Raw genomic sequence first — 15,734 nt, forward strand, 5'->3', positions numbered from 1 at the left:
TCCTGACATTAAAGTAAAAAAACATTGTGTAAGAGCTACACGTGGCCAGGTTTTTAAAAGCCTAGCCTTGCAGCCTCGCTCATTTTCTCTGGATCCTCTTGCAGTCATCAGACCTGGAGCTGCCTGTGCTTCACCCGCAGCTCTGAGTTTCCTCCACGGGTGGGTCGTTACGAGCGGGCGCGGCGTGCCCGGGCCGGGAGACTAACGGAAGCGCGCCGTAGGAGAGGTCGGGCGACGGACCGGAAGCTCTCTGGTCTTCACCCAGGCTGAGGGCGTGGCCTTGCTCAGGGGCGAGCCCTAAGGGGGTGTGGCTGGTGGCGGCGCGCAGGCGCTGTTTGGCCGCGCAGGGCTGAGGTGTCATGGCTGCCACGTTCTTTGGCGAGGTGGTGAAGGCGCCATGCCGAGCTGGGACTGAGGAAGAGGAAGAGGAGGAGGAGCAGAGCAGGCTGGACACGCCGGAGGACCGGGAGGTCCGTCGGCAGTTGGCACGGAAGAGGTCAGGCTCCGGGAAGGCCTCCCCACCTGCCGGGCGGCTGGGACGCCGACCACGCAGCAACGCCTGCCCTCCCTCCACCCTATGCTTTAGGTTACGCCGCGTGTCGGCCGTATTTCTTTCAAAACTGTCAAACACACAGAAATGTGGTCACGCCGGCCCCTTGACCAAGGTTTACCACATCCATTTTCTCTCCCACCACCCCTACGAATTTCCAGTTACGACTGTTATGACTCCCCACACCCCCTTCCTAAGCATGCTGCCTTTATGCGTACTCATTTTTTTTGTTTGTATGTTGTTGAGCCACACGTTGGACTTGGATGTCCTGTGACGCTCTCCTCCTTTTTCAGAAGTCTCTCACTGAACCCAGACCTCACTGTTTCTGCTTCACCAGCCGGCCCCCAGACCATAAGAATTCTGTTTTTCCGGTACCTCCACTCTCAGCTTTTAGATGGGTTTTGGGATCAGAACTTAGGTCGTTAGGCTTGTGGTGGCAACTTAGCATCTTCCCTGCCCCAGGTATGCTAATAACAAGTTTTTAGTATCGTACCAGTCCACAGGCAAATTCACCTAGATTTTTAAAATGTACTTTCTGGTGATTTGTATCAACTACAGACACTTTTGGCCGTTGGTTTTATTTACAGCAGCCCCCCTCACCTTTCAGAGCCCTGACTTGTGTGATGGTCAGTCTTCGATTACTTTTGCCACAACTAAATGCTTGACCGTTTGTCTGGAGTCTTGGTCACTTTAAGCATTTTGCTGGCAAGAGTGTTTGAGAAGTCAGTTTTCTGTTCTCCTTAGGGAAAAGCATCTCTCCAGCCTCTATCACTCATCTCTTATTCTGCCTATCATTTTATCACCGTCTCTTACAGTGTGATGGTAGTTACGGTGACATTTGTTTACTTTTGTGTTGCTGTTAGGGAGGTGCGACTTCTCCGAAGACAGACAGAAACATCTCTGGAGGCTGCGCTCCTGGAGAAGCACCCTTGCTCCAAGTTTATAATTGCAGTAGGAAGTAACGCAGCAGGTAAGTCAGTGTCAGGAGTAGACGTCCTGTCCGAGGAGTGGACTAGGAGCTCACTTACTTCTCTCTGCATCTCATATGTATTTTAAAAGATCACAACAGGTCCTGGGCATGTGACCTGGGTGGTAGAGCGCTTGCCTATCTAGCACAAGACCTTGGGTTTGAATCCCAGTACCATGTGAACTGTGCACCGTAAAATCCCAGCACTCAGCAGGTGGGAGGTGGCACATGAGAGCATGAAGAAGTTCCACTGCCAAGCTGAGCTCCATGAAGCCCTGTCTTAAAAAGCCACAGTAATTTTATTTCAAGTAAGGTAGATTGCCTGTTCTTTCCATCTTTGCAATGGGATTTAAAGGAAATATGTTTAGCTTCAGAATTACAGTTCAAGGCCCTGTTTTCCAGTCTGTTGTGGTGTCAAGAGGTCTAGCAATAATTGCAAACATCTGGAGCACTTCAGTTCTAAGGTCTTTGCATTTATTGACCTGGTAGGTTGAAGGTAGAATGATGTGAGTTTACTTGGAACAGTGTTGTATGTTAGTATGTGTGGAGCTCTTCAGAATTTCAGTGGGTTTGCAGGCTCTGACGAGATCATTTGAGAACTCTAGTTAAGAGCTCTTGCCCTGTGAGCCCTAATACTTAGAGATTGTGTAGGTAAGCAGTAGGCTCACCCATTATGTAAAGTTCTGCTTGCCTAATTGTTTTAGAAGAATGTTAAATTGTGAGACTGGCACAAAGTCTGTGGACAAGTCTGTCTTTCCAGTCCCTGTTTGTAGATCTGTGTGGAGAGTGTAGACTTTGAGTCCTCAGCCTCATATTTAGTTTGCTTCAAAGTGGTCCAATTGAATGGTCTTTAATGTTTTGAAAAGAAGTTTATGCCAGGTGTGGGGGTACACTGCTTTAATCCTTCCTGCTCTTGGCAGGCAGGACAGGTGGACTTCGTGAGTTCAAGGCCAGCTTGGTCTACAAATCTAGTTCTAGGACAGGCGAGGCTACATAGAGAAACCTTGTCTTGAAAAACAAAACACCACCAATAAAATTTAATTATGTGCATAGTTTTTTTATGTGTGGGTTTGCTCAAGAGTACAAGTCACAGGAGGGCACCAGATCCCCTTTCAGACGGCTGTGAGTCACCAGGGGTGGGTGCTAGGAACTAAACTGAGCCACAGAGCAGTAGGCAGTGTGAGTTCTGCTTCAGTGCTGAGTTCTGGGGCAGCTGAGCTTCTGTTGGAGTAGGAAGTATAGCTCACACAGAAGATGCCAGTTCATGTGAACATTTCTCTCCACAGCATTTCTGTCATCGTTTGTTATGAACTCAGGAGTCTGGGAAGAAGTTGGTTGTGCTAAGCTCTGGAATGAATGGTGTAGAACTACAGACACTGTCCACTTGTCTCCTACAGATGTTTTCTGTGTGTTTTATCAACTGAAATCAGATCCCTCGGTATGTGAAACTTGACTTAATATTCTTAAAACAGTCCTGTAGGCATGAGCCCTCAGTAAGCAGGTTCTCGCCAGGCCTCTCCTCTGCCACCAGGTATGTCCTCCCTGATACTCATTTCTAGTGTCTCAGTGAGTTTAGGTTTCATTATTAAATGTTAGAATGAGCAGACTAGCAAATTTCTGTCTATCTTCTATTGCTGTAACAAATGCCCAAAAGATAATCAGCTTACAGAGAGAAAAGGCTGGTTTTTGGCTTGCAAGTTTTGAAATTCTAGTGCTTGGCTGAGGCACACTGTTAGCTCGAAGGCCTGCTGGGGTGGGGAGAGCTGGTGCTTCTTGGCAGCACAGCCGTACCTAAGGCCAGGAGCAAGGGAGAGGAAGAGCTGAATGCCACACCCTTTCAAGGACACAGTTAGGTCCCAAAGGCTCATAGCCCCTTGAAAGAGCACCTGGGCCTCTGGGGGGATTTCCATGCAGAGAGCAGTGTTGTCACTGGTGTTTAGTAGTCGCCATGTGGAGATGGGGCCAGGCGTGTGACTGTACATGAGAACTCTTAAATTCCCTCCAGGTTCTTCTCTGTCAGTGCAGCTGCTACATTGCTGAGGATCAGCAGTTCCAGTGGCTGGAGAAGGTAAGAGGAAAACCCGGTGAGCTAGTCAGCTGTGTACTGTTCCTGGGGACTGGGGTCTGGTCACTTAGATCTTTGAGTCAAATATTAGTTTAGCATTTTGTTTCTTTAAGAAAATGTTGTAGCAGTTACGTTATGGAGTGGTTTTTGTTTTTTTAGGAAAGTTTTTAGCCAAGTGATGGTGGCACATGTCTTTGATCCCAGTGTCCGGGAGCCAGAGCAGAGGCAGGTCTGTTTTTGGAAATTCAAGTTCAGCCTGGCCTACAGAGCAAGTTCTAGGACAGCCAGAGCCACACAGAGAAAGCACTTCAGAAACCAAAAAGTAAAAGAACATGTTTAAAATGAGCGGCATAGCAACTCTGCTGTTGCCTAGCCCAGAGGGAGAGGACAGTCAGGGGCCTTGAGGGAATAGTCACCATTCACTGCCACACTTCCAAGTGCCACACCTGTATTTCTTAGCATTAGGTGTGGTTACGAGCCCTCACTGGAAAATTGAGTTCAGGGACTTAAGAGAAAAACTATCCATTACATATTGAACATGCCTTCTCCAGAATGTTTGAGACTAGAAATGTTGTATATTTCATATTTTTTAAAGTTTTAGAATATTTGTATATATAGAAGGACATGTCTCAGGGATAAGTTGATGCAAGTTTAAACATAAGTTCATATTTCATATATAGCTTAAATAAATTTTATAACATTTTAAAGTTGTGAAGTTTCATGGTATGAAGTTTTCCACGTGGTTTGTCATTAGGCAGACAAAAAGGTTTTGGATTTTGGATTAGGAATACTCACTGTGTTGAATACTGCAAATGTTACTACTTGGATGGCATAGACTTATTTTCAGTAGAAGCACAATTGTATATTTATGTGCAGACAGGATGCAGCAATCAGATGGTGATTGATGTGCCCGGAGCTTTCAACATTTACCATTTATCCCACCTGTCAGTGAGGAGGATGTTTCTAAACACATCTATTCATTTGAACGTAGACACTTTAGTATCTAATGACCTAAGGAAGCTCATGGATGTTTCTAAAAACAGATATTTTAGAATCTAATATGCAGGTATTTTAGTATCTAAAGATGGAATGAATCTGCCACACTGTTGCTATCACAGGGATCTTGGGTGCTGCCATCCTCAGGTCAGAAACCGAGATCTCAGAGCAAGGTACGGGCAGCGAAGCTTGCACTCCATCCAGTCTGCTGCACACCTGCAGCATGAAGTGTTGCTGTCTGCTGAGGGCTGTTACTAGAGCAGTGCTTGTGGTGAGGAAAAATTCAGTTTAACATAAAATCCATGTTGTCTTAGGTCTTCGGCTTCCGGCCCAGAAAGAGTGTGCAGGTTACAGTCCTCACCTGCCGGCACGTCACAGAGTATAAGACCTCCCAGTCTACCTGCAGCCTGTCTTCTCCTTTCCTGAGAGCCCTGAAAACTCAGAAATTCAAAGATGCTGTGTGCTGCCCTCTGCTGGAACAGCCGAATATCGTGCATGACCTGTCTGCAGCAGGTGGGAGCTCCACACTTTGTCAGGCTCTGTTGGTGGCTGTTGCTTTACAAGTGAGCACGTTCTGAAGCACTCTTCAGCTCATTGCTGTCGGCTCCTTGGGTCTGTGCTTGTGCGCAGAAGCGTCAGCTCTTTAGGGTTCTCTGCATTACAGTTGTGACAGCAGCCTAGGTTCTCTGCTGCTGGGCCTCTTCCCTGTTCCGGATTCTTCGGTCTCAGCGTGGAGCCCAGTGTTAGATGTAGATTGTTGGTATGTGAAAATTGGCAATTTGAATTTTCTAAGTAGAAAGTTTTGAATGTTGAAGCTTGGTTGTTTATCTTTCTTTGTTTCTTTCTTTTAGATTTATTTACTTTATGTATGTGAGTACACTTTTGCTGTCTTCAGACATGGCTGTGAGCCACCATGTGGTTGTTGGGAATTGAACTCAGCAGCCAGTGAGTGCTCTTAACTGTGGAGCCCCTTGGTTGTTTAACATTTTATCATGCTTCTTAGTATGAGCTGCTTCTCTTGTGATAAGATACCCAACATAAAGAAGTGGTTTATGGGAGAAAGGGTTGTTCTGGCTGACAGCTGAGGGGGACACATCCCATCATGGCAGCAAGAGCTGAGGTCACACTGCATCTGCTCCAGGAAGTAGAGTAAGGAGAATGCTCAGGGTCAACTCCCTCCTTTATTTAGTCCTTCCTTGGCCTTAGGAATCGTGGACCCACAGGTGAAGAGGGTCTGTCTGCCTTACTTAACCTAATCTGGATGACCCCGCATGCATGTTAGAGGCTTGTCTCCTGGGTCATTGTAGACCCTGTCGTGCCGACACTACTGATGACCACAGCACTGCGAACACCCATGATGTCAGAAGAGTGCCATTGTTTTCAGTGTGTTTCTAATGGATGCATTTTTAAGCATAATGCTTTGCCTTTTGTGTTACGGTTATCAGTGTGAGAAAACTAGTTCACAGAGTGAGTTATATTATTCTTTATGCCTCCTCAGAGACAGTATTCTAATACATCAGTTCTTACAATTCTAGCAAGATGTTCAGAAAATGAAAAATAAAGATAACATTTACAGAACATTATTAAGAAGGGAGTTGGTTTTAAAAGAAGATACCCATAATTGGGTCAACATGATAGTAGATACCATGATTAAAAGAGGCAGACAGTGGACTTTCTCAAATCAGCTTTTATTATTTAAAAGTGTTTAACTTAAGAATCTTGTCATAGAGCTGGGCAGTGGTGGCTCACAACTATAATCCCGGCACTTGGGAAGCAGAAGCAGCCAGATCTCTTTGAGTTCAAGGCTGACCTGGTCTACAGAGTGAGCTCCAGGACAGCCAGGACTACAGAGGGAGAAACTTTGTCTTAAAAAACAAAACAAACGGGGACTGGAGAGACAGCTCAGTGGTTAAGAGCACTGACTGTTCTTCCAGAGGTCCTGAGTTCAAATCCCAGCAACCACATGGTGGCTCACAACCATCTGTAATGGGATCCTGTGCCCTCTGCTAGTGTGTTTGAAGACAGCTACAGTGTGCTCACATACATTAAATAAATAAATTTTAAAAACCAAAGAAACAAATAGAACAAACAGGCAGTCTTTTCTTTGTGTGTTTGTAGTTCTGAGCTACTGTCAAGTGTGGAAAGTCCCTGCGGTTCTGTATCTGTGCTACACGGATGTGATGAAGTTGGACCTTGTCACGGCTGAAGCTTTTAAGCCTATACTTTCTTCCAGGAGCTTGAAATGCTTGGCGAAGGTAAGGTTGCAGCTCTCTCCATTGGTGACTGATGTCACAGTGAACTGAATGATGGGAATGCTGCAGGACAACTTAAACCCTGAGCAGCACAGCTGGAGCTTCGCAGTGAGCTCACCGTGCCCCAGCTGGTCCTCTGTAATGTGGTGGAGACTTTGGTCCTGTGTGTGCATTAAAAAGTACTGCAGTGACGTCTGTGTGCCCTAGCTTTATGTGTGTGTGTCAGGCATGCAGATGCCTGTTGGAGCTCCTGGAGCGGAGGTTGCAGGTGTGTGAGCCACTGACATGGTGCTGGAAAATGAACCCAGGTCCTCTGTTAGAGGGATAAGTGATGTTAACTGTGGGCCATGTCTTCATCCCCGAGTTATTTCAAATTTAGCTTCTCTTTCAGTAGGCTTGTGTGGCTAGCCAACTGCATTCTCCCATTTAGCTGATGGGAAGGGCAGGGAAGGGCTGTCTGTTTCAGCTGTGGATGGTGTTCTCAGTTAATATCAGGACTTGTTTTGAGATTAAAAATCACATGTCATATCAATTTGAGATAAACTTTTAGGTTAAATTACTTTTCAGCATTTCCATTTTTGCCCTAAGATGACACCTGGTGGCAGGAGAGATGACCACCCTGGGAGTCTTGTCTCTTGTTGGAGTTAGCCGTTCACATGCTGCCCAGGCTGGCCTCTCCTTGTGTTGGCATTAGAGGTTGGGTCCTGTAATCTTTGTTAACATATAACTAGTGTGTGGAGGATACAGTGTGTGTATGTGTGTTTGTGTGTATGTGTGTATTTGTATGTGTGTATGAGTGTGAGTTAGGTCTAGTCATTGTTGAGTGTCCTCCTCTATTGCTCTTCACCTTGTTCTCTAAAACTGGGAGCTTGTGGATTTGGTCAGGCTGATAGGTCTGCCCATCCCAGGAGTCCTGCTGCCTCTGTTCTCAGCACTGGGGTTGTAGGTGTGTATCAGTGTGCCCAGCATTCATATGGGCTCAGGGCATCTCAGGTCCTCATGTTCTTGGGACCCTTCAACTGAGCCATCTCCCTGGCCTCTGTGCCATCGTCTTATGGACTAAATACAGCAGGCCAGAGTCGGCGTGTGAGTGTGATTTACACTTGTAAATAGGAGTTATCTTGGGACCTACTATGTGATCCTTATCCGGGAAGCTCCACAGACAGGAGGAGGTGCTGGCTCGTGATGGCAAGCACATGCTGGGAAGCATATGGTGTGGCTTGCCTGGAAGGAACAAGAAGTCAGCCTTAGAAAAGGTGGCTGAGAGAGGTTCAGTGGAGCTGACTTCAGAAGATGGTAATGGGAGAAGTGAGCGGAGAGGCAGTATGCAGAATTTGAGGAGGACATGGACCCCCATATGAGGGTTGTGGGGTGGGGGTCTGTGAGAGATGAGGTGCTGAAGGGCTGCAGATTAGCCAGATTTTGGAGGGTTTGGGCAGGGGGATGTGTTGAATGTGTTCTAGGTTAGTGTCTGTTGCTGTGATAAACTGTTCTATCCAGGACAGTCTGTGGGAAGGAAGAACGGACTTGGCTCATACTTCCGTGTCACTGTCCATCACTGAGGGGAAGAACTCAGGTTAGAAATGGAAGCAGAGACCATGGAATTATGCCTCACTCACAGGCTTATCCTTAGCTGTCTTCCTTACTCAGCCTGGGGAGTGGTGCTGCCCAAAAGCAGAACGGTTCCGCCCAGTCAGTGCTTGTCCTTACCACAGGCTGTTCCAGAGCACAGGTCTTTGATTTACTGCTGTAAGTGCAAACTTCTGAGGAAAACAGTTCAGGAGGAAGACGGCAATGTCTCAAAAGTCCTCTGAGCTGGCCGTGAATGTGACTAACCTTACATTAATCTGTTGTTGCTAACACTTAAGTTTCTGTTATACTTGTGTGTCTACTGCGCGTATGTGTACAGTGTGTGTGTACTCGTGCATGTCATGATGTAGAGGCCAGAGGATGGCTTTGTGGAGCAGGTTCACTATTGCACCTTCCACATCCGTTATCAATCAGGACCATCCCCTCAGACATGCCCACAGCTAGCCTGCTCTGGGCAAGCCTATGTTTGAAACTTCCTCTCAGCTGACTGAGCTGTGTCAAGCTGGCCAGGCCAGTGGGTCTGAACCACTTTACTTTCCCCTTCACATTGAACAAGGCATAAGGCAGCTCGCATGTGTGTATGTGATGTTGGGCCTGGTATTCGATGACAACCCTTTTTCTCTTTCCAGAACATTCCTGAAAGCACAGAAATACTGAAGAAATTGATGACCACAAATGAGATTCAGAGCAACATTTACACATGACCCCAAAGGTGGTGAGCTGTGGCCAAGACCTGCCTGTTCCAGGGAGCAGTCACTACCATTTTGTACTTTATTCTGTCTTGGGCTGTTTTGAGGGTAATAAAAAATTTAAAAATTAATTGTAACTTCATTTTTTTTAATGATGACATACCTATAACTAAAATAGTAACAAGTCAGTCATTTGTCCTCTCCTCAGTCAGTGCACCTGACCGATGTGCCCAGCTGATGGGTGTGTCCCTTCTTCAGTCAGTGCAGCTGACAGGTATGTCCCTTCTTCAGTCAGTGCAGCTGACAGGTGTGTCCCTTCAGTCAGTGCATCTGACAGGTGTGTCCCTTCAGTCAGTGCATCTGACAGGTGTGTCTCTTCAGTCAGTGCAGCTGACAGGTGTGTCTCTTCAGTCAGTGCAGCAGGCAGATGTGTCTCTTCAGTCAGTGCATCTGACAGGTGTGTCTCTTCAGTCAGTGCAGCTGACAGGTGTGTCCCTTCAGTCAGTGCAGCTGACAGGTGTGTCCCTTCAGTCAGTGCATCTGACAGGTGTGTCTCTTCAGTCAGTGCAGCTGACAGGTGTGTCTCTTCAGTCAGTGCAGCTGACAGGTGTGTCTCTTCAGTCAGTGCAGCAGGCAGATGTATCCCTTCCTCAGTGCAGCTAGTAGATGTATCTCCTCAGTCAGTGCTGCTGACAGATGTATTTCTTCTTCAGTCAGTGCTGCTGACAGGTTGCTCCTCAGGCTGACTTTGCCAGGTGTGATGGTGCCCAGGGAGTGGGACTATTAGGAGGTGTGGCCTTGTTGGAGTGGATGTGTCACTTTGGGTGTTGGCTCTAATACCCTCATCCTAGATGCCTGGAAGCCATTATTGTGCTAGTAGCCTTCAGATGAAGATGTAGGACTCTCAGCTCCTGCCTCATGCCTGCCTGGATGCTGCCATGCTCCCGCCTTCATGATAATGAACCTCTGAACCTATAAGCCAGCCCCAATTAAATGTCCTTATAAGAGGTACCTTGGTCATGGTGTCTGTTCATAGCAGTAAAACCCTAACTAAGACAGAAGTTGGTACCAGGGACTCAGGTATTGCTATGATAGGCCTGACCATGTTTTTGTTTGGAAAAATGTGGACTTTGGGACTTTGGATTTGGAAAGTCATGGAATGTTCTAAGTAGGGCTTAATGGGTCATTCTAGTAGGAATATGGAAGGCTTTGTTGCTGTGATTTGAACTGTGCAGGCCTGGCTCAAGAGGTTTCAGAGAAAAGTTTCAATATGTGGTGTAGAAACTGTTTTTGTGGTGAAGAATGTGGCTGCTTTTTACCCTTGCCTGAAGAGTCTACCTGAGGCTAAGATGAAATTTTTATTAATTGCATTGACAAAGGAAGTCCTAGAAATGCCAATCGTAGACTTTGTTCTCTGGTTAAGTCTCACGAAGAGCGGTTTGAACAAGCATAGCAAGATTAGAAAGGAAAAATATAAAATACACAGTTCAAGTATTAAAGGGGCACCAGGAAGTGAAATGAAGCTGAATCCTGTGTTCAAGGATATTAAACTGAATTAAGGGAGTGGTGACCTTGGGACAAGATCCCACCCAGCTAAATTTGGGTCTAGGCATGATGCTACACACCTTTAATCCCAAGGGATGGACATGCAGATTTCTGAGTTCAGGATCAGTCTACAGAGCAAGATCCAGGACAGCCAAGCTTAGGTAGTGAAGGAGTTGGAAAAGAGGAAGCTAATGAAAATGTAATAGAACAAGGAGGCCATGTTTCAGCTCTTGCAAGCAGCAGGACTTAGCAGTTTTGGCCATGAGGCTCTGGCTTTATAGTGTCCAGAATAAAAGGGACCACTGGGACAACTGATGCTGGTTAGATGGAGCTAAGAAACGTGGTAGTTAAAAGCCGATCAGCATCACTGAGGTGAAGTCTTCTGGGAAGTGTTTTCTGAGAGCACAAAAAAGCTGTGTTCCAGAGAGAGCCAGGGTTGTACCTCGTGCTGCAGCTGTGCTTGGTAATGTGTAAGAGTCTCCCAGGTGCTACTGGTTTTGAAGCATGAAGGGGTCATGAAGAGCAGCTGAGGGTTGGCACTGTGAGAGGCCATGGAAGGCCATTGGTGAAGATGCAGCCTTAGTTGCAGTTGATGGTCCAGGACTGAAGGGATCATGCAAAGGAGTTGAGGCTTGGGGCCATAAAAAGAGCCTATGAGAGGCTATTGGTTAAGCCTAGTTGTCGCTACCGTCTCCGACCAGCAGAAAAGGAGCGAAAACACAGCGTTCTTCTCAAAGCGGTTTATTCAGGAACCTTAAAGCATGCAAGTTAAAACCTTTTGTCTCCCCTTCTTTCTCTCTTCTCTCTCCCCCTAAGAGCAGTCCCTTCTATCCTCTTTCAACTCCGCCTGCTCAGTCCATGTTTCATGGCTGCAGTTCATAGGTCCGCATCATCTGTCCTGATCTCGCATCATGGGTGTGCCTGCGCAGCTTGCATGGTAGGAGTGGCTAATCTGGGGGGGGGGGGGACAGGAGGAAGTCAGGTGCTAGTCACAAGACTAGGCTGGAGTCCCAAGCGTCATCTTGGGACTGCCGCCACACCTGCTCTCCACACCTAGTTGCATCGGAAGACTCCAGTGAATTGTTGATGCCAGTACCATGTATGACCACCGAGAACAGCAGCAGCAGTGGAGTGACAACCTGAGGGCAGAGCTAGAGAAGTGACACTGGCTCTTTGGAGGAGCCCAGAAGATCTTGTGTGGATCCCAGACATTGAAACAAGAAGATATAATAACATTGCAGTTGCCTTGGAGACACCAAGATGTTTGAGATGCCAGAGTCCTGGGCTATCTCCTGAGGAAAGCTGCTAACAGGGAGTGGAATCAGCCCAGAAGAAAGAAGTTTGTTGCAGTCAACAAAGATGAAAAGGAGTTGAGATCTGAAAACTGCTTGGCATCAGCTATGGAGATGTTGTCTTAGTCGGAGTTTCTATTCCTGCACAAACATCAAGACCAAGAAGCAAATTGGGGAGGTAAGGGTTTATTCAGGTTACATTTCTACATTGCTGTTCCTCACCAAAGGAAGACAGGACTGGAACCCAAGCAGGTCAGGAAGCAGGAGCTGATGCAGAGGCCATGGAGGGATGTTACTTACTGGTTTGCTTTGGGAATTACAGTTAAGTGATTGGATGAATTGCAGAAGAGAGTTTGAACTTTGTTGAGATTGCTATAGACTATGGGGACTTTGGAAGTTAAACTAAATGTAGTTTGCATTATGCTATGTTTAGATGTGGCCCCCATAGCCTCATATGTTTGAACAAGGCTATGGGAGCCAGAAAGTGGAGTATCATGATTTGGATATACTTTGTCCAGGGAGTGTCATTGTTGGAGTAGGTGTGTCACTGTGGGTGTGGGCTTTAAGACCCTAGTCCTAGCTGCCTGGAAGCAAGAAGTCAGCTAGCATCCCTCTCTCAGATGAAGATGTAGAACTCTTAGCTCCTCCTGCACCATGCCTGCCTGGATACTGCCATGCTCCCACCTTGATGATAATGATCTGAACCTCTGAACCTGTAAGCCAGCCGCAATTAAATGTTGTCCTTATAAGAGTTGCCTTGGTCATGTTGTCTGTTCAGAGCAGTAAAACCCTAAGACACTAGGGCTCCTTGCAATGCAGGGAGCATCATCCTAGCTCTGCAGCACCTGGTGTTGGTACTAAGATAATGAGTAACAAACCCAGAGAAGCCACAGTGTTTTCCCAGACACAGGGTGAGCAGCATGGTGAAGCTTTAATTTGGTGCATGTAGACAAGCTGTTTCCCTTCCGTCCCCACCTCATTTCGGTTATGGAATCCTTATATAGATATTTACATGTCCCATTTATTTCTAGTCTCAGTTCACTCACTTTTGGAGGCATTTTTGTTTTTTTCTGTATGTTAGGGTTTGCGACTATCTGCATATTTATGAACATACAATGGTGGCAGATGCTGAAGCATTCTGGTTATTGTAGTAGAGTTTGCATCTGTTCAGAATGTTTGCAGGGCCACAAGCAACGCTGTGAGAGATGGGGATCTGTTCTCAGCTGGAGCTTGAGCCCTGTGCTGTACTGACTTAGCTCTGTGAGTGCGGCTGCAGCTTCAGCCTTAAAGACACAGTTTGCTCTTGCTTTGTGATGCTGTTGCTTGGGCCTGTGGTGAGGTGTATGTCACAGTGTGGAGTGTGGTGGGACAAGGACCCTGCATGGTTCCTCTGCACACCTGTGGCCACTTGGGATGTTCCCTCCTGTTAGTTGACAAGGAAGAGGAGATGAAGACCTGGCTTACAGAGGGCATCACATCAAAATGGACACTGTAGCAATATAGTCCTTTTCTGGAACATTCTTTAAGGATGGTAATCATCCCCGGGGGAAGAATTTGGGGCAGCCTACCTGGCTGCATATTTTGCTGCTGTCTTTCATTTGACAGCATTTCATTTGAAATTTCAATTTCATCAGAATGGCTGATTTGCCATTGTCTTTCATTTCATGGGCTGCCCTGACGCTTGACTGGATGCTCAATGAATTAGAAGGAACATGGTTGGAAACTGGTAGTAACCAGAGGTGATATGGTGATCTCTCTCCCTCCCTCTTCCTCTCCCTCTGTTGTCTTTTTTAACATTTATTTTATGTATGTGAGTATACTGTCACTTTCCTCAGGCACACCAGAAGAGGGCATTGAATTCCATTAAAGATCGTGGTTGCCGGGAAATGAACAGAATTGGAAGATCAGTCAGTGTTCACCACTTAGCCATCTCTCCAGCAATGCCTCCTTCCCCCATTTTTATGGGATAGGGTTTTCCTGTGTAGCCCTGGCTGTCCTGGAACTCTCTGCAGACCAGGCTGGTACTCAGCGGTGATCTCAACATAGACGTTGAATATTCATGAGTGTTCAGAGGTTACATTCTGGAATAGCAGTCAGTCCCTTGGTTCAGCCAGTTCATGCACCAGGTGACCACAGTATCAGGGACACTATGCCTGGTGTCCCTGGACACCCTGGACCTGCTGCTGAGTGCCAGATCAGCCAGTAGCAGAGATGAACTCGGAGCTCATAATATGACACCAGTCCACGCTGTGATCAGCCAGTGATCTGACAGGTTGATCACGTTGTCCCCAGAAATCCAACCCTTGAATCTTCACTGTTTCCTAGGACTTGCTAATCTTTTGAATGCAGAAATTAAGGAGATGAGTCCCAGGTGATGAGCTGGTGTAGGGGGTTACGTCAGCTGAAGTAGAACTTGTCTGCAGGCTTGGACAAACTGGAGCTGTCAGCTCTAGGCAGGTGAGCACAGAGCTCAGGCAGTGGGCGGTCTCAGCTGGAAGTGACACAGGACATCTGCAGATAGACGGCTCTGTCCAGTAGGCCTTGCCTTGATAATGCCCCAGGCAATGAGTAACGATGGAAGACAGGACGAGGGAATGAGCTCATGGAGCAAGAGGCTCAGTGTGGCCCAAGAATCAGGAGCAGTGAGGACTGACGCTCACTCTGCATGCGGCACACCACAGGATCTGACATGCTTTTGCTGACACATTGCTGATTTGTTGGTCTCTCCTGTCTCTGAGACAGGGTCTCACTGTGTGGACCAGACTGACCTCAAACTCCCAGAGATCCTCCTACCTCTCCCTCCTGAGTGCTGGAATTACTGCACCTTGCTGTAGGTTTCTAATTTGAATGCTGCTGATTTAAGAAGAGAAAGAAGCAGAATAAACTCAAATACAGTTCTAGGTTCTCCCTGATGTGGAAACTTAGTCAATATTGTCATGGTGGTAAGGTGAGTCCTTTTAGTAGCCATTTGTCCCTGAGGGCTCCATCCCCGAGTGAGCTTGGTGTAAGAGCTTGTTCCCTTTTCACTCTCTCTCTCTCTCTGTTCTCTGCTGTGTGAGGGGTGATATTCCTCCAATCTGAATAACAAAGTATTCAGGGTACCATCTTGGAAGTGGCCTTACCAAACGCCAAACCCGCTAGTGCCTCCAGAATCTCGGCCAGGTAAATCTCTGTTTGCTATAAATGTCCTAGTTTCGGGTGTTTTGTTCCAGCAATGTAAACAGAGCAAGAGAGGACATTTACATTTAGATTTCGCTTTTTATGCCAATGGAGACTCTTCTCTAAATCATGTTCAAGTTTGACAACTTTGTTCTGACAGCGATGGAAGGAGAAAGTGAGAGACCCTTGGAGGATCCCTGGTGCTCTGTTTTTGTGGAGAACGGGTGGAGGTTTTTCAGTTGGGACTCCCTTGGTGAACGAGGCCTAAAGAATAGATCAGATGAACTGAGTGAAGAGCCTTCTACAGTAGGAGGGACTCGTGCCGTCCTGTGGGGAAACTCTGCTAGTTAAGGTCACAGTCTACCATGTCCAGATAGCTCCTCTGAGGTGAGAAATGGAGGGCTCCCATTACCAGCAGGGCTTCCCCGTTCTCTGAGCCCAAGCCCCCACACCTTCTACTTGGGGAAGATGGAATAGTCCTTGGCAGACCTACAAGTTCAGCTTCTTCTTTCCCAGTAAGAACGTGCTCAGTAAGAACGTGCTCAGTAAGTACCTGGGATTCCTGGAATGCCTCTCCATACAAATGAGGCATTCATGGTACTTTAAACTCCAGCCAATGAAACCTTACC

The 15,734-nt window shown here is 46.9% G+C and overlaps 1 protein-coding gene across 1 annotated transcript; it reads left to right on the forward strand.

Annotated features, from left to right (window-relative positions):
• Positions 1–353: 353 nt before the first annotated feature.
• On the forward strand, positions 354–9,210 carry PSMG1 (proteasome assembly chaperone 1). Its single transcript, XM_080919592.1, has 7 exons — positions 354–496; positions 1,414–1,520; positions 2,804–2,955; positions 3,523–3,585; positions 4,893–5,091; positions 6,697–6,833; positions 9,050–9,210. Exons 1-7 carry the CDS (start codon positions 360–362, stop codon positions 9,122–9,124), a joined length of 870 nt encoding a protein of 289 aa, XP_080775718.1. The 5' UTR covers positions 354–359; the 3' UTR covers positions 9,125–9,210.
• Positions 9,211–15,734: the final 6,524 nt, after the last annotated feature.

This window comes from Micromys minutus (assembly GCF_963924665.1).
Source record: "Micromys minutus genome assembly, chromosome: 7".
NCBI lineage: Eukaryota > Metazoa > Chordata > Mammalia > Rodentia > Muridae > Micromys > Micromys minutus.

Bases quoted from the DNA above. Each gene is read 5' to 3' on its own strand.
- PSMG1 (XM_080919592.1), top strand. From the start codon at position 360: ATGGCTGCCACGTTCTTTGGCGAGGTGGTGAAGGCGCCATGCCGAGCT. The intron at 3,586-4,892 runs GTAAGAGGAAAA...ATGTTGTCTTAG, and splicing joins AGTTCCAGTGGCTGGAGAAG to GTCTTCGGCTTCCGGCCCAG. The intron at 5,092-6,696 runs GTGGGAGCTCCA...GTGTGTTTGTAG, and splicing joins GCATGACCTGTCTGCAGCAG to TTCTGAGCTACTGTCAAGTG.